Below are 22,520 nucleotides of genomic sequence, written 5' to 3'. Positions count from 1 at the left end.
AAGCAGGCAAAGTTCCTCTTGTGTGGAAATTAGAATTACAAAAAGTTCCCATTTGCACCTATGGGAGCTTTCCCCCTCATATGTGCCCATGGGAGCTTTCCTCCCAGTGCTGTCATTCATGGTGGTGGTGTGAAGGGTTAAACTTCCCCTCCCTGTGTGTTGCAATCTTAATGCAAATTAGGGGTCCTGTTCCTGGTATTTTAATATTTTGATGTAATTGCTAACTGTGCTATTAACGTAGCACTTGTTTTAACACTAAGCAGGCAAGTTAATCAATCTAACGTCATTTTGGTTACCCTTGTGATGGCAATTGCAGTGAAGAGGGATGGGTGAAAGGGAAAATAGAAAAATCACTAACCAAATTAGTGGAGCAAAAATTCTCAGGAATTCTGAGGGTTGGGTTTATTTGGAGCAGCAACGGCAATCTCTCTCCCTCTCCCTCTCTCTCAGTGGCATAGACTTAAATGGAATATAGAATTAAGTAGGGAAGATCCTTCAGCCAATTTAGTGATATATAAGCTCAAACACAGTTCCAGGTTTGATCTTCTCTGTTAGTGAATTGATTATAAGGACCTTCCCTGCTGATGCTTTGTCCTGTTTGAGCTCTTTTGATCACAAAAGGTCAGACATCACAGGGACATGATAAAACTGTTTTAAACCAGACACATTACCTTATTCACACCATCTGCCATGGCTTGTAAGGTGAGCTCTCTTGGTCCATCCACAGTCTTACCATTATCAGTGGGGCCCCAGCTGGCACTGTAAATATCTATTATTTGAGGCATGTGGCTGATCGAGGAAGCTTCTATGATGTCTGTCATGAACGGCTGATCCAGCATTCGGATGCCTGTGGATTTAAGCAACGTAAATGTGGACAATGAGTGGAGGAAACAGGTCTCAAGGTCACTAAGGTCTTTTGACACGTGTAAACCCTGAACACCAAACTTGGATCTGCATTGTCTTTCACAAAACATGATCTCATACACAACATTGGCAGAGGCAGGATTTAGTTCTCAATTTTCTGAATGCAAAGCTTGGCAATTAAAAAAAGGTAATCCAAAAGCCTGGCTGGGTCTTAATGGAAGGTAAGGTAAATGTAAAGGATCCCTGGGCAGTTAAGTCCAGTCAAAGGCAACTATGGGGTGCAGTGCTCATCTCACTTCAGGCTAAGGGAGCCGGCGTTTGTCCACAGACAGCTTTTCGGGTCATGTCGCCAGCATGACTAAACTGCTTCTGGTGCAATAGAACACCGTGACGGAAACCAGAGCGCACGGAAACACCGTTTACCTTCCTGCCACAGCGGTACCTATTTATCTACTTGCACTGGTGTGCTTTTGAACTGCTAGGTTGGCAGGAGCTGGGACAGAGCAACGGGAGCTCACTCCGTCACAGGGATTCAAACCGCTAACCTTCCGATCGGCAAGCCCTAGGCTCAGTGGTTTAGACCACAGCGCCACCCATGTCCTTAATGGAGCAGTATAGCCATGGTTCCATCCACAGGCCCATCACTGCACTATTTAGGCAGTTGGTGTGGGGTGCAATGTGGGGAGGGGAAAATGCTTCTTTGCTATGGAAGATCCTAGGCTGGTGTAGGAAAGAGGATATTATTATTATTATTATTATTATTATTATTATTATTAATAATAATAATTTCATTTATACCCCGCCTTCCCCGGCCAGAGCTGGGCTCAGGGCAGCTGACACCAGCAAAATTACAATAAAACATAATAGGAGAAATAAAAAGGATCAGATTGGGCTTATTGCTGTCAAATGTCTAAGCAGAGTTAGCTCAAGATCCATTGGATCTTTGTGCTAGTTACACACACACACACAGAGAGAGAGAGAGAGAGAGAGAGAGAGAGAGGGAGGGAGGGAGGGAGGGAGGGAGGGAGGGAGGGAGAAACCACACACACCCATTTGTTTCCCACTGGCTACTCTGGCTGCTGGGACAGATATTGCTGGAGGCAGCTTCTGCCTGCCCTTGGGTGGGCAAATTGGGGAGTTCCTCACAGGGAGGGCTCCCTTGCTGGTCCCCTGCTGGCAGAGGCTGGCAGATCCAGGCACCTCATCCACCCCCTAGCATGGCAGATGGGATGTTTGGATTGCTCTGCCTAGAATGTTCTGTATTTTTTAAAAAACTATTTTGATGCACATATTTTACTTCAGATCGATTACAGCAGTAACAGTAGATCAGCATCATGTAGATATGTATAAAGTTGGAAAGGAGATGGTCTCTGTTGAAATTGTTAGACTGAGCATATGATCTGAAATGCAGGGAAGCCCATTCAACTTGAGGATGGAATTGGAAAGAGCCCAGCTTCCTAGCTGTCTACTGTCATGCTTTTAACTCATTGAACTGATCGATGTAGAAGCAGTCAATGCACCACGGTGACAGGATTCTGGGCTATTGAAATATACTCGGAGTCGAGAGTGGATTTCATGCTCTTTATTCAGCTCATAGTGGTAAGGAGGAATGAAAGTTTCCCCAAAATATCTGCTTTATATACATTATTTACACAATGGGCTGCACCTGATTGGCTAATTCCAGGATTCTCCTGTAGGCCAATCGGGTTGTGGATTCACTTCCACCTGGAGCTGGATTGGGTGGCTCCTGCGGACAAATCAGACTGCTGCATTGTTCTAGGACCAATCAAACTCCTGCATTCTGAATCCTATTGTTCTAGGACTAATCAGACTGCTGCATTTTGGATCCTATTCTACTCAGTACAAAACAGCTATGTATACCATTTCAGACTCGATAAGTGGAGGTTCTCTTACCTAGAAACCTACCCGCATGTAGCAGCACATCAGAAAGAAGGTTCCACTCAAACTGTCCCTCTGCTGTGCTCACTTCCTAAAGGGGTTCCAGCTCTTTTGCCGCCCTCTTCCCTTTGAAATGAGCCTTTCCAGCTTCCTTCAAGAGCTCACTGCAAGCTTTTACCATTACTGGTAAAGGTCTGACTGGAAAGAGGGCGAATCATTTGCTACCATCCCGAAACTGCCTTGGAAAAATGTTTCTTTTTCGGATTTTAGCTGGCCACTTGATGGTGCTGTAGTCCTCAACAATAGCCTGGTTTGCTAAATGGTGGGCTTGTATGTGGCTGCAGTCATTTCCGCCTGACACATTATCGCTCCATCAAAGGGGCAAATGGAGCTGTACTTTATAAATAAAATAGGAAACAGCTAACTGCATTTATTGGCAGCAGTCTTCCAGGGTTACAGCCAAGGGCCCTACCTGGAGATGCCAGGGTTCAAAGCAAATTCTCTACCACTGAGCTACTATCTCCATTCTTGGTGAAAGATGCCTGCCAATAATTGAATCCCAAAGCTATTTGTTTTGGATGCATTTTAAAGCAGTGAGGGCCTACGTCTGAGGTAGGTGTGCCACACAACTCGACTCCACAGTGAGAGACAATACCACCACTCGGTTCCACAAACTGCTACTGGCGAGATGGAGAAACCTGGTTTACAGAAGAGAAACTTGCAACCTCCCAGAAATTGTTGGACAACAACTCCCATCATCCCTTACTATGGTCCTAGCTGGCTGGGGCAGGCAAGGTGAGGCTTCTAGAGAAACTTTGCAAGGTATTAATCAGGCTGCATCTTTCGAGTAACAATGAGAGACGTCTGTCACTTTGAGCAATTATGTGCAATAAGAGAGAAAGACATATGGTTTTCACGTATTCAGGCCTGTTTTAAGCATATGCGGCGCTTGGGTGCAAAGATCTGCCCGGCATTCCCCCCCCCCCCAGGTTGCCCAGTCCCAGGTGCGCAGGAGGGCAGGCCTGGCCAGCCTGCCATGGCACTCCGACCGACAGGCGGGCTCTTCCCCGGACTCAACTCTCGGGCCCCGGACTCTCAGCCTGGCGCCCCTGAGAGCCCAGCGCCCAGGTGCCCAGCACCCCTATCACCTATGTGTAAGACGGCCCTGCATGTATCTTGGGAGGAAGGAAGTGCAGGATGGAAAAACTGGCATGAAGACTGAAACAGCTAGCTATGTTGTGTACACATACACACACCCCTGCTCCATTCACCAACCCTCCGCGATTCCCCCTGGCATGAACACCCTAGTTTCCCTTTCCCAAACCACACCTCGTTTTTTACCTTCCCAACTACGTTTCTGAAAGCAGTTCTCTTTTCTATTGTTTAGTTCTGCTTTGCAGCCCTGTTTTCACTTTCACATCCATGCCCCCCTCCCGCTCCTTTTTATACACACAAGCCGCCCCCAATGGTACCCTCTTGCACCTTCCTCCTCCTCTCACATATTGTGAGTGCTAAGCACTTTTCTCACTTTCCACCCAATTCTGAAGACACCATCACCTCCCATCCTGTAGTTCCTTTCATGCCCCTGGTTTGATCTCCACACCTCAGAAGAGTCACATATCTGCTCCTTGCCCCGTTTTTAGATAAAATGGCAGTTTTGCCTCTGAGAGCAACCTCAATTGTGTGTTCCCTGATTTATCCCATACCTGCCACTTTTGAATTATATGCCACTCCAACACCACAGATATTGTTGTTTGCTGCAGCAGATACTTCCCCAGCACATCTGGTTCCATGACTGTGGAGAAAGACAGAGATTCCAGTCAAGGCTTTATATTAGCATCAGAATCCACAAAAGCTTGCAAAGGCACTGGGTAAAGATTTTTAAATCAAACAACAATCAAGAAAATGACTTTTTTGTTGTGTTTCCTGGAGCCCAGAGATCATGATGCACATTTGGACTGAGCACAGTGAGGGCACTTGCAAACTGACCCCACTGCATCTCACCCATTCTATAATGAAAACTTTGCTACGGTAATGAAACAAGTACACTTGTCTGTTTCTGGCTGCTTGCTTTGTTTTACTCTGCTTTGGTTTCTAGAAAATGTATGTGCTTTTTCACCTTCCAACGAAGCAACGGGGCAAGGGCCAATCCAGCTTTTTCCTATTTTGTTTTGCAGGAGAAATTTCCCCTGACAGCACCGGGCTTTATGGTAACTCTATTAAAGAACTGTTGGAGAGGCTTCTATGTTGCTAGGCATCTGCAGTCTAGCATCTGTGGACTGCCTGTTATGCATAACACAGGTTATACTATTGCCTATCATCTTCTATAGATCCTAGGGCAGGAAAGCTGCTGACATCTCAGATGATCTTCGTCTCCCCCAGACGAGCCATCTATTCAGTATGCACAAAATTTACAGCAAGGTTAGGCTACATCCAGTCTTAATCAAACATTAATTCTGATAGGTTTACAGGGCAGTTGTATGACAATGAGAGTTCATGCTGATTTTCTTGTGGGGTGTTTGCATGTCTTCTTGTTAATTATTCCTTCGTCCCACATTTTTCAGTACACTTCCCCATTACTTTCCTAAATAAACTATTATTATTATTATTATTATTATTATTATTATTAATATCCCACTCATCTGGCTGGGTTTCCCCAGCCACTCTGGGTGGCTTACAGCACATAAAAATGGTAAAACGATGGACATTAAAAATTCGCCGCTACAGGGTTGCCTTCAGATGTCTTCTAAAAGTCAGATAGTTGTTTATTTCCTTGACATGGGCTGGGCTTGAGGAGACTGGAGGTTGTGTCTAACTTTATCTGAAGAAACAAAAAAAAAATTTCTTCCAGTAGCACCTTAAAGACCAACTAAGTTAGTTCTTGGTATGAGCTTTCGTGTGCATGCACACTTATCTGAAGAAGTTAAATGTAAGCCAAGGGTAAATGGGATAGGTAAAAAGGTAAAGGACAACTGGGCAGTTAAGTCTAGTCAAAGGCAACTATGGGGTTGTGGCGCTCATCTCACTTTCAGGCCGAGGGAGCTGGCGTTTGTCCACAGACAGCTTTCCGGGTCAAGGACCTCAAGGACCACCTCTTTCCATATGAACCTCCCTGGACACTGAGATCATCTTCTGAGGCCCCCCTTGTGTGCCTCCTCCTTGAGAGATCCCGAAGGTGGCAACATGAGACTAGGCCTTCTCTGCAGTGGCTCCCCATCTGTGGAATGCTCTCCCCTGGGAAGTTTGCCTGGTGCCTTCATTATACACCCTTAGGCTCCAGGCAAAAACTTTCATTTTTAACCAGGCCTTTGGCTGATCTTATGGACATCCAACACCCTTTTAGAATGTGGTGGGGGTTTGTTGGGGAGGGGGTTATTGGGTTACTGCTTTTGGTTTGATTTCATATGTTGTGGCCTTGTTGTGAACCACCCAGAGACCTCCGGGTATAAGGCTGTGTAGAAGTTGAAATAATAATAATAATAATAATAATAATAATAATAATAATATAATAATAATAATAATAATAATAATAATAATAATAATAATAATAATAATATGGCCAGCATTACTAAACTGCTTCTGGCACTTCTGGCGCAACGAGTGCCAGAGTGCACGGAAACACTGTTTTCCTTCCCACCGAAGCGGTACCTATTTATTTACATGCACTGGTGTGCTTTCGAACTGCTAGGTTGTCAGGAACTGGGACAGAGCAATGGGATCTCACCCCGTCGCACAGATTCAAACCACTGACCTTCCGATCAGCAAGCCCAAGAGGCTCAGTGGTTTAGACCACAACACCACCTGCGTCCCACAAGGGGGTCAGGTGCAGAACAAGTTAGACTGGTGAGATGCTTGCCCATCCTTTTCCACACCTTTCTGATTCCACCTACCCAAGTGGGCAAGGACTGGCTCAATACCTGAACATAAATTTGTTAGGAGCTCCATATGAGCAATTCTGTGCTTTGTACAGATAAGGCAGGCTGTAAACAAAGGCTAAGAGCTAAAGGACCATGCAGATCATTCCGTATTCCCCAAGGGCCCTTTAACCTGTGTTTCTCAAACAGCCTGAGGTAGCTTGCCTGGCGGCATGGAACCAACAACAACAGCCAGCCAGCAGCGGCATCACTGCCTTTAACAGGAGGAGCGAGAGGGTGACAAATTTGGGACTGTGCCAGCACACCAGCAGAGCCAATCTCCCACTGGCGTACCTGCACAGTGCCCAGCCTTGCTGGCACCTTGCCATCCCCCCTGTAAGTGGCAGTGATGCCCCAGCAGGTGAGCTGCTCCTGCAAACATGCCACATGTCTGCTGTATTTTGAAATGATCAAAACAGATTGTCATGTGACATGAGGAATCTGCTGTTATAATCATGGGCTGGACACATGGTGGGGTGACAGGAAGTCAATAGATATCCAAGAAGAATGTATGGTAATGTAATGTAATAAATCTTACCTATTTATTTTTTCACTTTTTGTCTTTATGGATAATTCTTCTGTATGCTTTTATTTCTTGTTTTGTTTAAACAAAGCATTAATATATATATATATATATATATATATATATATATATATATATATATATAAAATCATGTGCAGGATCAATCCAGGGCTCATCCAGATTTGTCCTTGCCCACTGTTTTCCTTGTGAAAACCTGATTTTTACTGCTGAATTGGAGCAAATGACAATCAGGGTTTTTTGCAGATTGACGTGTGCTCTGATTTATCACTAAAGAGCGGGTTTTCCTGGGGGAAACCACTCACACCCGTGCCTAGAAAGTGTGGAACAAGGGAAAAAACTACTTGGACCCATGCTTTCTATGCAAGGGACAAGTGCAAGTCTTGATGAGCATGCAGAAATCTAGTCCAAGCCGAAATCTGTCTCATTGCTAGATGAATATGAGCTTCTGAACTAAAACGGAAATCAGTAACTAAGCGTAAGTGTATTTCTTGCATGTGCTGTTGCAGACGTCTCTCCTAGACATCTAATTTGCTGAATTAGGGCATATAATAGAAATGCAGAAGCCCAAGGATCTTTGAAGTCCCAGAGTTGTGCAACTCTTCACTAATTAATTACAGCACATTAGCTAAATGTCAGGTGTCATCTCATCTGCAAATATATGAAAACTTCCATGTTATCCTATGCTTCTGGCAGAAATGGCACAAGTACTAACGAGAATGTGCCGACACATCAGTCATTCTCAAGAGCAACTGCAGGAAGGTGTGAATGTACATATGTACATGGAATTGCAATGTGTCACCCTGGGAATGAACTGTGTCACAAACATCTCCCTAAGATCATGAAATTTGGGGAAACGGCGATTCTGAAGGATAGTTGCATTTCGGTTTATGAAGGAGGTCCATTTGCATCAAAATGTGAGCTGAACCACAATTTCCTTTTCCTTACTTTGGACACAATCCAGCCAAAGCGAAGCATTAAAAATAATTCCACTGAGAGAGTTGATCATTTGCACAAACCTTTTGGCCAGAAATTAATGTGCCTATGTGCCTGAACAGCGCTTAACTTTGGCTGAAAGAAGCCTGGTTCTTCACTCATTCTCTAAGACAGCAAAGGTCACTGTGCAGAAGAACTTTCATCATGCCAATAATGTCACATTAGGCATGCGCTCTCCACATGGGTGCCCAATTGTGCAACCATTTCATGCTCTTGATCTTCCGCATCCTCCTTTTCTTTTTGGAAGGGAAGAATCATGAGAACTGGGAGTTTGCTTGGAACACCTTCATCACCATTTTGAATCTGCATTCGTTTAAGTCCAGTTGCCACAGCAACTGCAATCTTGAAAGAAAGAAAATGCTCCAAAAGTGCATTATTTCAAAATGTATTTTCCATAAAATGCACATGCCATCCAAAATACGTACTTTTAGATACATTTTTTAAAAAAATAAAAAACCAAGAATGATACCGCAAAATTTGGTGACTTGCACAAACCAAAGAATAATTACATTCTGATCAGCTTATTACAACAGGGAGTTAAAATCAGGTTGTTTCATTTGAAGATGTGGACCAAGCAAATTGGCAAAAGATTGAATTGGATCAGAGATGCTACGAGCAAAGTTTGTAAATTCCCAACAAGGAAAAGGATTAGATTTGCTTCTCACCTGTTAAACCAATCATCTGTATAACGGGGGTACGGATAGGGGTCGTTGCTGCTGAAATCATAGCTGGCTTGAGCATTCTGGAAAACACAAAAAGTAGGACAAATAAGCATTAATAGATATATAGAGAAATTAATGCACATCAGCCATGTTTATTCATTTATTATCTATTCCTTTAAATTTATATCCCACACTTCCTTCACACAAAAAAGGCCAGAGTGCCAAACACATATGTCAGGGGAAAATACAATTAATGTGTTTTTTAAATAAAAAATTAAAAACTTAAAAAACATATTTGAAACAGAAATTTCTGGAACAACAATGGGATATCAGCTCTGTACAAGGCATGATGGATAACAGCAACAACTGGGGGAATGAAAGACATAACATCTTACAAGGATAGGAAAAAACACCACAGACAGAATAATTGCCACACACAGGAAGAACAAAGATATAGTTTGAGTTCCTCACTTGTAGCTTTAATGTGTCGACATGAATAGAAGTTATTGATATTGCAGTTTTTGTATAAAGGATTATTATTATGACTGGATGGATTATTATGGCTGGAAGGATTATTATTAAAGACCCTGATGCTGGGAAAGATGGAGGGCACAAGGAGAAGGGGATGACAGAGGATGAGATGGTTGGATAGTGTTCTCGAAGCTACCAGCATGAGTTTGACCAAATTGAGGGAGGCAGTGGAAGACAGAAGTGCCTGGCATGCTCTGGTCCATGGGGTCACGAAGAGTCGGACACGACTAAATGACCAAACAAGAACAAAATTATGACTGGATGTACCTTAGAAGGTGACCCGAAATCTACAACTAATCCAGACTGCGGCAGCTAGACTGGTGACTGGGAGTGACTGCCGAGACCATATAACACCAGTCCTGAAAGACCTACATTGGCTCCTGGTATGTTTCCAAGCACAATTCAAAGTGTTGGTGCTGACTTTTAAAGCCCTAAACGGCCTTGGTCCAGTATACCTGAAGGAGCATCTCCACCCCCATTGTTCAGCCCAGACACTGAGGTCCAGCTCCGAGGGCCTTCTGGTGGTTCCCTCACTGCGAGAAGTGAGGTTACAGGGAACCAGGCAGAGGGCCTTCTCAGTGGTGGCGCCCACCCTGTGGAACACCCTCCCATCAGATGTCAAGGAAATAAACAACTATCTGACTTTTAGAAGACAGATAGAAGAAAGTAGTAGTAGTAGTAGTAGTAGTAGTAGTAGTAGTAGGTCCAGGGATCAATCTCCGCCATCTCTGTCTGAGATCCTGGACGGTTGCTGCTAGTCTGAGCAGACAATACTAATCTCAACGGACAAGCAGTCTGATCTGCTTTAAGGCAGCTTCCAATTAGACAGAAAAGATTAGACAGAAAGAATATCCTTCTGCTGTTTAAATATGTCTGAAGTGCAGACCAGAGTAGCTGTCTTTCAGACCTGCTGCCTTCTTTTGCCTGGAGCAGGGAAGGATGCCAATCTTTGCCTCCTCCTTTTGCACTGTTCTTGAGAAAGCGTGTTCTCCTTCATGGAGAGCACGTGTTGCGGTGGGGTCTGCCGAGCCACCCCTCTGTTACCAGGCAGGTTCTCTAAAGATGGCCTGGGGCAGCGACTGGTTCACTGGGTTGCTGGGGTAAAAGTTATGTTGCAATTTTGGTGGGAGGGGTAAAATGTTTAAATACTCTGCACGCAGCCTGGAGCTTTCTCTTTGCTGCGTGCAACGGATCACCCGCCCACCCGCCCTTGAGTAAGGGGTTGTTGCATTGACCTTGCTATGCCTGTCATGGGGTTGTCTGCCATTGGGGCAGGGGCCTGGTAGGAATTTTGTCCATCTGGCTGATTGGCTGGGCCATTTGGTTTTTGCCTACTGCATAGCAAATCGTCACAACTTGTAAGGTTGCGGTTAGGCGTTGGTTATAAATTGGTGGAGGAGGGGTTAGGATAGGCTGGGCCTGCCTCTCCATGGTTGCTGCGGAAAGGGAATTCCGTTAAAGGAATCCTGGGGCTTGCCATCTTTTCGTCCAATCCCTGGAATGGGACTAGGGCCGGCAAGCCTTTGGGGAGCATGCGGATGAGAACTGAGGGTCTGTGACTCAGCTCCATTTCTCCCCGACTTGTTTTCCCACACTGGCTTTTGGTGGTGCCTGGAAGTCAGTTCTGTCCCCAGGCGGGGGGACAGATAGTCTTAACCAATGCCTAAACAACCACTCACGGTTTTGTATTTAAATAAAGTTGTGGCCAAAATTATGCCAAAAACCTTAAACAAAAATTAAGTGTGCGTTGTGAGTTATTTGGGGGGTGGCTTGGGGACCTCGACACACAAGCAACCTTGCCAAAAGAAGATCAGAGCTTCCCCTACCCTTTTATGAAAATATTGTGCCATGGTGTGACCAGTAAGCCCAGCTGCTTCTCCACTGTGGCAGTAATGACACAGACAAAACAAATGACCAAATGTGGATAATTAAATTTATACATTTGCTTTCTCCAGCGGGAGAAGTGTTTCTGAATAAAGAATTAAAAGAAACCCATGTATTATTCATAGGAAGGATTTGAACAGATTTGAGAGGAAATTAAATCCAGCCTCTAATTCACCGAAATCTCTTTCTCTTAACAAATAACAGATTTTCACCAAATGCCAGACTCCTTGCCTAACACATCACCTTCAGCTGTACCTCTTCCAAGATGTACCATTATTTCTGTCGATTATAAGAGCTCCCTTTGCATCACCCTCCACATTTGATGAGACCTATTGCAGTGGTGGGAAACCCGTGGCTACCCCAGATGTTGCTGGACCTCAACTCCCATCACTCCCAGCCAGCATGTCCAAAGGTCTGAGATGATGGGGCAACATCTGGAGGATCTGGAATGGGGCAAGGGTAGGGTGGAACAGCAGCAAGGGGAGGGTTATGTGATTACACTGGCAGGAATATCAGACTGGCTTCACGAGTGTGCCTTCACAAGTGACCGCCCCCTTCCACCATATAGGTAAAGCCCAGTGACCCCAATGTCAAGAGGACAATGTTTTGGCATTTCCCACCACATCAGTCACTGCTATGGAGGGCCACAGGTTCCCTACCCATACTCTATGTTAAGCCTTTGAGATTTGCTTAAAACTGCACGCTCAACTTGGGACTTCTGAGTGTAAATAAACCTTCCAAGGAGTTCCCTGCATTTGATGCATTATTGCATAAATGTCTTCTGCTTGATCTGGATGTATGTCCTAAAATATCAAACCACTGGGCTGTATAGCCCCCAAATTCCTATTCCTGGACTTTGAAGATGCTCAAACTCAGGACAAAAGGGAGAAACATCACTTGGGAAGACAGGCGAATGAATGCCAGTGTACTGGAAGAAGCAAAGATCACCAGTGTCGAAGGAATGATTCTTCAACATCAACTTTGTTGGAGTGGTCATGTTGTTCGGATGCCTTATTATCATCTTCCAAAGCAACCACAGTCGTACCTTGGAAGTTGAACGGAATCTGTTCTGGAAGTCTATTCGACTTCCAAAACATTTGGAAACCAAAGTGCAGCTTCTGATTGGCTGCAGGAAGCTCCAGCAGCCAATCAGAAGCCGCAGAAGCCCTGTCAGACATTCGGCTTCCAAAAATAGTTCACAAACCGGAACAGTCAATTCCAGGTTTGCAACGTTTGGAAGCCAAAACGTTTGAGAACAGTCTTTACCAAAGGTGTCATGGGCTTTGAAGACACTCGAACTCAGGACGAAAGGGAGAAACGTCCTAAGAGGAAGACATACTTGGCAAACACTCATTGTGATCAACTCCCTCCAGGAAACCTATGTCCCCACTGTGGAAAGATGTGTGGATCCAGAACTAGCCTCCACAGTCACTTATGGACTCACTGTTAAAACCATGTTCATGGCTACTAGTGATCGCCAAAGAAGAAGATTTCTGGGATACTGCAACATGGTACCAACAGTCCATCAAGGCCTTCCATGGGCCCCACAAGAGATTGTGAACCCAGTGAAACAACAACAACAAATGGATATATGCAGGCCACACAAACAAACAAACAAACAAACACATTCTCCATGCCCAGAGCAGTTCCTCCACACTCTCTGACCTCTTCACAAATTTAGACACAACCCCTACACCTCTGATAGGATGCTTAATTCTAGGTGGAGAAAAGGAGACAATGAGCTGGAATGGATGTGCTGATTAGGAATAGAAAGGTGGGAAAAGGAGATGTGTGAAAGTGGCAGTGCCTTTTGGGGGCACAAGGGAGGGCAGTGGCACCATAACACAAACATGGGTCCAAGGCGTGGATCCTCATCATGTTTGACAAGGCATGACTCTCAAGCCACCATTAAATAACAGCTGAGGTTAGCTTCCATGGATTGCAAAGTAGAGACTGCCTATTCCTCGCTTGCCATGGTCACCATGGCACTTGGATTCATTCCAAGTTCATATTTTGTCTCACTGGCAATAATGGATCTGTAATTTTTATAGGCCACTCCACGGAGACAGATGTGATCTGCAATTTGATGGCGGCTTGGGAGAATGTCATGTAAAAATCATGCAAATGGTACAAGAAGATACATATTCTATTTTAGTTTTAGTTTTAACATATTTACAGTGGCACCTTGGTTCTCAAATGCCTTGGTACTCAAACAATTTGGAACCCAAACACTGCAAACCTGGACGTAAGTGTTCCAGTTTGCGAACATTTTTCAGAAGTTGAATGTGTTCCATTTTGAGTGTTACACTTCCGTTTTGAGTCCTTCACTGAGGTCTGTCAGTTTTTGCAATTTATTTTGCATTTTTGTTTCTGCTGCTCTTTTTTGTGTGTGACTGTGTGGAAGCCAGTTCAGCTACTGATTGATTGAGTGAGTGAGTGAGTGAGTGAGTGCAGTACATTGTTGATTGCTTTCATTTTATGGAGCAATGGTCTCGTTAGATAGTAAAAATGTTAAATTGCTGTTTTAGGGGTTGTTTGTAAAAGTCTGGAATGGATTAATCCATTTTGCATTACTTTCTATGGGAAAGTGTGTCGAGATTGTTTGGACAGTGTTCTCAAGGACGAGATTGTTGGACAGTGTTCTCAAAGCTACCAGCATGAGTTTGACCAAACTGCAGGAGGCAGTGGAAGACAGGAGTGCCTGGTGTGCTCTGGTCCATGGGGTCACGAAGAGTCGGACACAACTAAATGACTAAACAACAACAACCACTGTGTGGCATCATAGTGACTTCTCCTCTGATTTCTGCATTCTTCCTTTTCCATGCCCTGTGGCAGCCACTTTGTGACTGGCTCCCACACCACTTTTTTAGAATTCCACATGTGCCCACCAGCCTCAAAAGTTAATTGATTCCAATTGGCATTTTGCGTTAAACACCAACGGTATAATAATATTGGAGCGGTAACTGTGGGAGGTGAGGGGGAAATCCTGGAGTTGGAAAGGCATCATCAACAACAACTGCTTGAGAACTTAATGGCATACTCATTCATCACCAACATTTTCAGAATCTTCCTGAAGTTAACAAGATTTGCAACCCTCGTTGCTTGTTTTTCACAAAAACTCAAAATAAACTAAAAGACAAAAGCCGACTGCCAAGCTCTGATTTTTAATGTGACCCTGACTAATCTGGAAACATGACTTTTCAGAATAGAAAGGAGGACGGAGGGTTAAAATGAAGGGGTTTATTGTTAAGTACTCGCTGTGAGAGCTGCACTTATTCCTTCTAATTGCAGAATGTTCTCCATGCCAATTTCTTTGCAAGCTGGTTCAGTTATGCAGGTTCCTTTCATGCCCCTCTAAACACCCTTGGGTTGTCCAAATACAGGGCTGCCAATACTCTATGCATTTACTTAGGCTGTTACAGTGCATACCTGCTGTTTCCTGCAAGCTCAGAGCAGATCACTCTAGTTTTTCAACTGCCCTTACAAAAAAACAAAACCCTGTGTCCTTATCCGTCCCTGGAACCACCACCACACACCCCGCCAAAGCCACCTCCCCACAAAAGGTATGACCTGAAGGTACATGAGGCCACTGCTTTGCTAGCTGTTGTTGTTGTTTAGTCGTTTAGTCGTGTCCAACTCTTTGTGACCCCATGGACCAGAGCATGCCAGGCACTCCTGTCTTCCACTGCCTCCCGCAGTTTGGTCAAACTCATGCTGGTAGCTTTGAGAACACTGTCCAACCATCTCGTCCTCTGTTGTCCCCTTCTCCTTGTGCCCTCCATCTTTCCCAACATCAGGGTATTTTCCAGGGAGTCTTCTCTTTTCATGAGGTGGCCAAAGTATTGGAGCCTCAGCTTCATGATCTGTCCTTCCAGTGAGGACTCAGGGCTGATTTCCTTCAGAATGGATAGGTTTGATCTTCTTGCAGTCCTTGGGACTCTCAAGAGTCTCCTCCAGCACCATAATTCAGAAGCATCAATTCTTCGGCGATCAGCCTTCTTTATGGTCCAGCTTTCACTTCCATACATCACTACTGGGAAAACCATAGCTTTTACTATACGGACCTTTGTTGGTAGCTGTAGGTCTGGTCAGTTCCTTGGATGAGTGACTGCCTGAAAATCATATGCTCACTGCTTAAGATAGATTCAGCGATGGAAGAAAGGCAGGATATAAATCAGGCGTAGGATATATTGGGCCCTACAGATGTTGGTGAACTCTGACTCCCATCATTCCTGGCCACTGGCCATCCTTGGTAGGGCAAATGGGACTTGTATTTCAGCAACATCCAGACCAAATGTTCCCCACATCTGATACAGATGTAAGAAATTCAAAGGAGAGCAGCAGCATGGTCCACAACGGACATTCATTTAGCATTGTTTCCTTGCTACCGAGAGCACATTATCATTTCCATTTCTTCGACGAGATGCTGTCGGCAAGACTGCGGCCAACATTTTACCAGCAATTTACTGAATGTGTAAATTGATGGAATCCCTGCTATCATTAGCTGACTCGATAAGAGCTCCAGAATTACGTTAATCAGATACAGTGGTTTCTGCAACTGATTCGAGCATCGTTCAGCTCCTCTTCTGGGGAAATGTGAAGAAAACTCATCCATCATATGGATAAGAAATGTGCAGATACTGCAGCGGCAGCAAAAACCCTATCAAAGTGGCACATGTAGACTGAGGCCAGACTGTATGGTACCCACTGATGAATGGCCCTTCTATTTTAGCATATGCTGTGTCTATTTTGTATTGATGTTTTAATTGGTTTTCATAATGTGCACAGATGTGTGTGTTTTTCTGCCTGCCAACAGAAAACCCCCATCATTCAGCCCGGACACTGAGGTCCAGCTCCCAGGGCCTTCTGGCGGTTCCCTCACTACGAGAAGTGAAGTTACAAGGAACCAGGCAGAGGGCCTTCTCCCATCAGATGTCAATGAAATAAACAACTATCTGACTTTTAGAAGACATCTGAAGGCAACCCTGTTTAGGGAAGTTTTTATTGTTTGATGTTTTATTGTGTTTTTAATATTCTGTTGGGAGCCGCTCAGAGTGGCTGGGAAAACCCAGCCAGATGGGAGGGGTATAAATAATAAATTATTATTATTATTATTATTATTATTATTATTATTATTATTATTATTATTTTATAAAGATTGCCAAAGGCTGGTTCACACCTATATGCTGCGGTGTATTTAGATTTCCTCAAATATAAATTTGGCTATCACAACACCTCCGTCAAATGCTGGGAAGGAATGAGCATTTTCATGTCTGCAGCTGGCAGATTAAGACCTGCTTGAGGAGGAGTGATGAAGCCCTAAGTAACATTTCTATACAGTACTGGTAATTGAAAGGGAACTATTAAAAGCCCTCAACCTTGAGACCTTTGTCAATCATTTTGCAAAAGAGTGTTGCATTCAGCTTCTTCAGATCTAAAAATGTCTCCATTCCCTCTCAGCAAGTGACAATCTGTTCCGCCAGAGATGGCTATTCAGATACAAAACATGCACAGGCCCCAGGTATCTCAGGTTGCTCTTACCGTATTTTTCCGTGTATAAGACACCCCCATGTATAAGACGCCTCCTATTTTGGGGGACTCCAAATTAAGAAAACACCCCTTAGGACTACCCATGTATAAGATGTGCCCCGATTCTAAACCAATTTTTTTGGTTAAAAAAACCCCCTAGTCTTATACATGGAAAAATACGGTACTTTCCTTGTGCTGAGAGTCTACATTCCTGGTCCTGCCTGTGCTGCTTCCTGAATCACTTGTTTTGATTGTCTGATTTGTATGTCAAGGAAATGTTTGTAACTCTACAGTGGTACCTTGGTTCTCAAACACCTTGGTTCCCAAACACCGAAAACTCATAAGTAAGTGTTTTCTAATGTTTTTTGGAAGCCAAATGTCTGATGTGGTTGTTGGCTATTATTTCTGTGGTGCCTGCAGCAATCAGAAGCTGCACCTTGGTTTTTGAACATTTCGGAAGTCAAACAGACTTCCGGAATGGATTAAGTTTGGCGCTTTTGTTTTTGCTATTTATTTTGCATTTTTGTTTTTGAGGCTTTTTCAGTTAATTTGTTTTTGTGACTGTGTGGAACCCAGTTCAGCTACTGATTGATTGTGTGACTGCAGAAATGGATAAAAGCCCCCCATCCAAACAGTGACTATCATCAGTGCAGGTAAGAAAAAATAATAATTTTATTTTTATCATCTACAAAATTGTCTTATTTATTTTATAGTACAGTACATTGTTTATTGCTTTCATTTTATGGCTCAATGGTCTCGTTAGATAGTAAAATTCATGTTAAATTGCTGTTTTAGGGGTTGTTTTTTAAAGTCTGGAACGGATTAATCCGTTTTGCATTACTTTCTATGGGAAAGTGTGCCTTGGTTTTGGAACCCTTTGGTTTTGGAACGGACTTCCGGAATGGATTAAGTTTGAAAACCAAGGTACCACTGTACCTAGTTTGAAAGCCTTTTTCCTTACTGTCATTTGAATTTGATTAGTGTACACACACACACACACACACACACACACACAACATACCTGAATTGATAAATATATGACTTATTTCACACAAAAAATGTTTAGAGTGGCAGTTTTAGCATAAAATATACCATACCATTATTTTTTCTTTCACAAATCTTAACATGCAGGGCACAGAATGCCCACCTAGAAATATACTTTTCGCTTTCCCCCTTCCAGGATCTACAGAGAAATGAATGAAGCTTAAATTTCAAGGCCCCCGATCCCAGAGGAGCCCCAGAAGTGACTATAATCCACATTTCTTTTTTTAAAAAATGGGTCTAGTAGACTCAATTTGAGTTGCACAACTCGAAAACTATAAAGCATAGGAAATTTTTATGCACACTTTGACATGTGAGATAATCCAGTGCAGCAATTTTAACCAAAATCTGAGGGGCAGTAGTTGTTGTTTTGTTTTAAAGTGTTGATCTGTCATGGAACAACCCCACTGAAAAAGATAACAGTGGTTACCATTACAGTTCAAGCTTCAGGCCCTCAAAAGTGTAAGTCTACCACTGCCCCCTTCTGTGCCCCCCTCCCCTGCTTTTTAAATCCTGGTGCTTGAATGCATGTGCTATTTTGCCTGCATTTGTGTCATACGACGCTGTGGGAGTTTCCTCATCACTGGTTCTCCACTACTGGTCTAAGTACAGTGGTACCTCGGGTTACATATGCTTCAGGTTACATACGCTTCAGGTTACAGACTCCGCTAACCCAGAAATAGTACCTCGGGTTAAGAACTTTGCTTCAGGATGAGAACAGAAATCGTGTGGCGGCAGCAGGAGGCCCCATTAGCTAAAGTGGTGCTTCAGGTTAAGAACAGTTTCAGGTTAAGAACAGACCTCCAGAACGAATTAAGTTCTTAACCCAAGGTACCACTGTACTCATGAACATAAAATAAGGAAGTTTATTGTGTGCCATGCAAATGTCAGTTCGCATTTCTTAGTGCAGAAAGTATTGATCTGATGTGTAGAGATCTTTCCTATTCTACTTAATTCAAGAGGGTTCTGGAAGCTTCTCTGTGTGAAAGAAACAAGCAGAAGGTTCATGATATTTGGGTTATTCCTTCAGAGAAGCTGAATACAGCTGGCTTAAACTGGTTCTCTTATCTCTTTTGTCAAGGTCATGCAGACTATAAAAATAGGCCAGAAGGAGCCTGGGTTTCACTTCCACTTTCTATCTCTTTTCCTACTGGTGTGGTGTTCTGTACGTAGTATGCTATAGTGTTATAAGTTATTGTAAGTTTAAGTTAAGTCTGCTACAACTGGATTTCTTATGGACAGTGCCAATCCTGAATGTATTGGATTTGTCACCATTATGCTCATTTGCCTTCAGTAGCAGTAAAGTTCTGTAGGATGAAATATTAATTGCCTTTGGTTTATTTTGGGGGGAATCCTGCAACGTGTTTAAGTTTTTACTCTGCTAACTATATGTTGGAATCTGCTCTGGATCAATATTGAGTAGAATTTCAATGACACTAAAATGGCAGCCAGACTATGAAATATCTCTTTGGAATATGCTAAAACATGCAAAACAAAACAAGAACCCCACTCAGAGTAGAGTATACTCTGGCTAAACTCTGGACAGAGTATACTCTGGCTAAACTTCAGTTACTAGTTTAATTTACTGGTTGAAGGCTCCTGGTCCAGTCTCTATGTGAAGTAGAACTATGGGGATAAAAACTAATCAGCATGATTCCATTCATTGTCCTCTCCCAAATACTTCTCCCTCTCTCTTACATGTTTTTTCCCCCCTTCCACAATTTGTAAACACGAAATCCACAGCTGTTCTCCTCATATTCATCTTTTCAATAGACATCTCTCTCACATTGTGGTATAGCTTTATTATTCCTTCCAGAAGGTCTTTTATCCTGGAGAAGTTTTGCCTGGCAAAATTACCGGCTTTGTGTGTGTAGTCTGATCTGTGTAGCAAACTGTGGAATACATTATGCTTCGTATTTTAATTATCAGCTCAGAATGAAAGATCCTCTTGATGGAGAAAAATAATAATAATTCCTTGAAAGTCAAAGCTCTGTGGAGTTTCAGGCTCAGAGAAGAACATTACTTCTTATGTCAAACAAAGCCATCCCTCTGCTCCATCTTGGAGGAAACGTAGGATATAAATCTATCCAATTAATCAATAGATCTCTATTCTTACTTTGTAGAAAGGAGAACTTTAGATCTTTGAGCAAATTAAGGTGGTGTGTACTTTTCAGCATGCCCAGCAACCTTGCAAGTGAAGTTTTAAAAAACATAGTAAGGAGGAGAAGGGGCAGAAGTTCTGGGGCCTAGTACAAACATCTTGGGGACTTACCCTCTAACCATGGTCCTGGGAATCCCTGTTAGAAAACAAGTGTTATAACTAAAAACAATGAGGTTTTCTTTATTATCAAGAAAAATGTAATACTACAAGGAGAGTAACTATTATGATGATGCCAACGTAAGCACGCAGACCTTAAAAACCACCCGTACTCTGGCAGCAGTATTCCTTTCCAGCAGAAAATGGACACTGGCATTTAAACCTAACAGCCAAGTGACAAGTTAATGGCTTGATTTAAATATTAATGATCCAGATGCCACTGCAAAAGACCAATTTCTTTACCAACCTCTGAGGCATTGTGCTGGTCATTTTGTTACGTTCTTCAAAAACGTAAGAGGACAGAACAGAAGCCATCTGTCTAAGGCACCAGGTTGCAACTCTATAAGTCACGACGAGGTTTCAATGAAGTTATTATACAGGTTTGAATTCCGGGTTTATACATTTCCACCCCCACCCATACATACTTGTAGGAAAGTATGTAAGTTGGATAGAAATGAACAGATGGTTAGTTTGGTATAATTGCACTAATGGGGGTACAATATCTGCTTCAGAAATGAAACCTATGTGATAGCCAGAGTATCCTCAGGATCAGGGAACCAGCAGATTTGTCTCTAAGAGTCCTTATGCACTGGGTAGGATGCATGGAGACTTGCTACTTAGGGTAACCTGAATTCAGTCAGGTGCTATTCTGGTCCTGAATTGCCTCTTAGTTCTTTCTCAGGCACTGTGAAATGGTTCCCATGGAATATGGAGGTGGCATCAAAGATCTTCAGGTTTCAGAGCTTCCTGTCTCTGAGCTGAGCAAGAAACTTTGAGCACTTCAGAAGTTTGAATGGTCATGACACATTCACCCTGAGGTCATCAGGCACTGAGAGTGTCAATGGCAAGATCAGGATATTTTGGGAGAAGTTCCTGAGATCTTCAACCACTGATGATTTCTTAGTTTCCTTTGTTATCTAGGAGCTGAATGCTGAGAACCTTAGGAAAAAGCTTCCTTGTTTGAATAAAAGAGTATCATGTAAATAACACACCACAGCTTGTCTACAGCAGACCAAACAGCCTGTTAAAATGTATAAAGGTAAAGGGACCCCTGACCATTAAGTCCAGTTTTGGATGACTCTGAGGTTGCGGCACTCATCTCGCTTTACTGGCTGAGGGAGCCGGCGTATAGCCATAGTCATGTGGCCAGCATGACTAAGCCGCTTCTGGCAAACCAGAGCAGCACACGGAAACGCCGTTTACCTTCCCACCAGAGTGGTACCTATTTATCTACTTGCACTTTTGATGTGCTTTCAAACTGCTAGGTTGGCAGGAGCAGGGACCGAGCACCTAGACTTTGCCACACTTTCTGTAATTTACTATCCCTGGACTTCAGACACCTCTTCCTCTCCTCTCTTCTTTCCTCCCAATCAGTCCATCCTCCCTGGACTATCTCCACTTTATACAAGCAACAGTGATAAGCCCTTTGACATCCAAGTTGAGATGCATCTATTGCCACCAAATAAACGGAAAGCCAAAAGTCTTTCCCAACAGCTAGGCATCTCTCCTTGCTAGAAGGAAAATGGCAAAGAAAGAGAACAATAAGAACTTCTGCTCGCCTTCAGCTCTGGAATGGTGGTTGCGTGACAGCAGCTGCATCCATGTGTGGTTGCTGTTGCCTTATATGAAGGGTAGCCAACTGTCATGGAAGAAAGCTAAGAGTTAGGGGATTGGTGGTGGGATAACCATGAGTGGTCAGAGGGAGAAGAAGAAGCCAACTGGGAGGAGCAGGTGTCAGAAGCTGAAGAGCTAACAGGGTTTAGTCTGAGGCAGAGGAAAGTCCAGAATTAGAGGCAGAAACAGAGGTTTGGGGGTGGGGGCAAGAGGCAGAGATGAGGCAGGCTGCTGAAGAAGCCAGGGGGTTTCCCTGTCCTGCTGTGACCAGCTCCCCCCCCACCCCGTCTCCCAGAAACTGCAGAGGTATGGAGAGGGCAGAGCAAATGCAGGCAAGATGAAGGAGCCTCATATTGCTTGGAAAGGAACTGGGGAAGGAGAAGACTTACAGAGCTGTGGGAAGGCAGAGGACTTCAGTCCTCACAACTGTCTCATTGGGGCAAGATCTACCAGGAAGAGTTGCTGTGCTCACTAGGCCTAAGGTGTTTTGTTTCTTTGAATAGAGTCGATTTCACTGACACCTTGCGAGTTCATGCTGATCTGCTCCTGATACCAACATATGCTCTCCATGTGGTGTCAAATCCATTCCTGGCCATTTGCCATGCTGACTGGGGCTGACGGGAGGACACCACTCCATAGAGCAAACCCTGCCTTACACCAAATTGTAGATTACCACACTGGCAACACCTGCCTTCACCAAGCCAGGCTTTAGGTCCATCTAGCGCCAT

The 22,520-nt window shown here is 43.7% G+C and overlaps 1 protein-coding gene across 1 annotated transcript in view; it reads right to left on the bottom strand.

Annotated features, from left to right (window-relative positions):
* The window catches only part of PCSK2 (proprotein convertase subtilisin/kexin type 2), a 135,785-nt gene that overhangs the window by 20,884 nt on the left and 92,381 nt on the right, over nucleotides 1–22,520 (bottom strand). The window contains exons 6-8 of the mRNA XM_083607280.1: nucleotides 8,880–8,956; nucleotides 4,470–4,558; nucleotides 672–847 (exon numbers count right to left, since the gene is read on the bottom strand). Of these exons, the coding sequence (XP_083463406.1) occupies nucleotides 672–847; nucleotides 4,470–4,558; nucleotides 8,880–8,956 (342 nt within the window). The remainder of the gene's footprint in view (nucleotides 1–671; nucleotides 848–4,469; nucleotides 4,559–8,879; nucleotides 8,957–22,520) is intronic.

The sequence above is a fragment of the Podarcis filfolensis genome (assembly GCF_964270895.1).
Source record: "Podarcis filfolensis genome assembly, chromosome: 3".
Taxonomy (NCBI): Eukaryota; Metazoa; Chordata; class Lepidosauria; order Squamata; family Lacertidae; genus Podarcis; species Podarcis filfolensis.
This window is presented reverse-complemented; position numbering and strand designations above follow the sequence as displayed.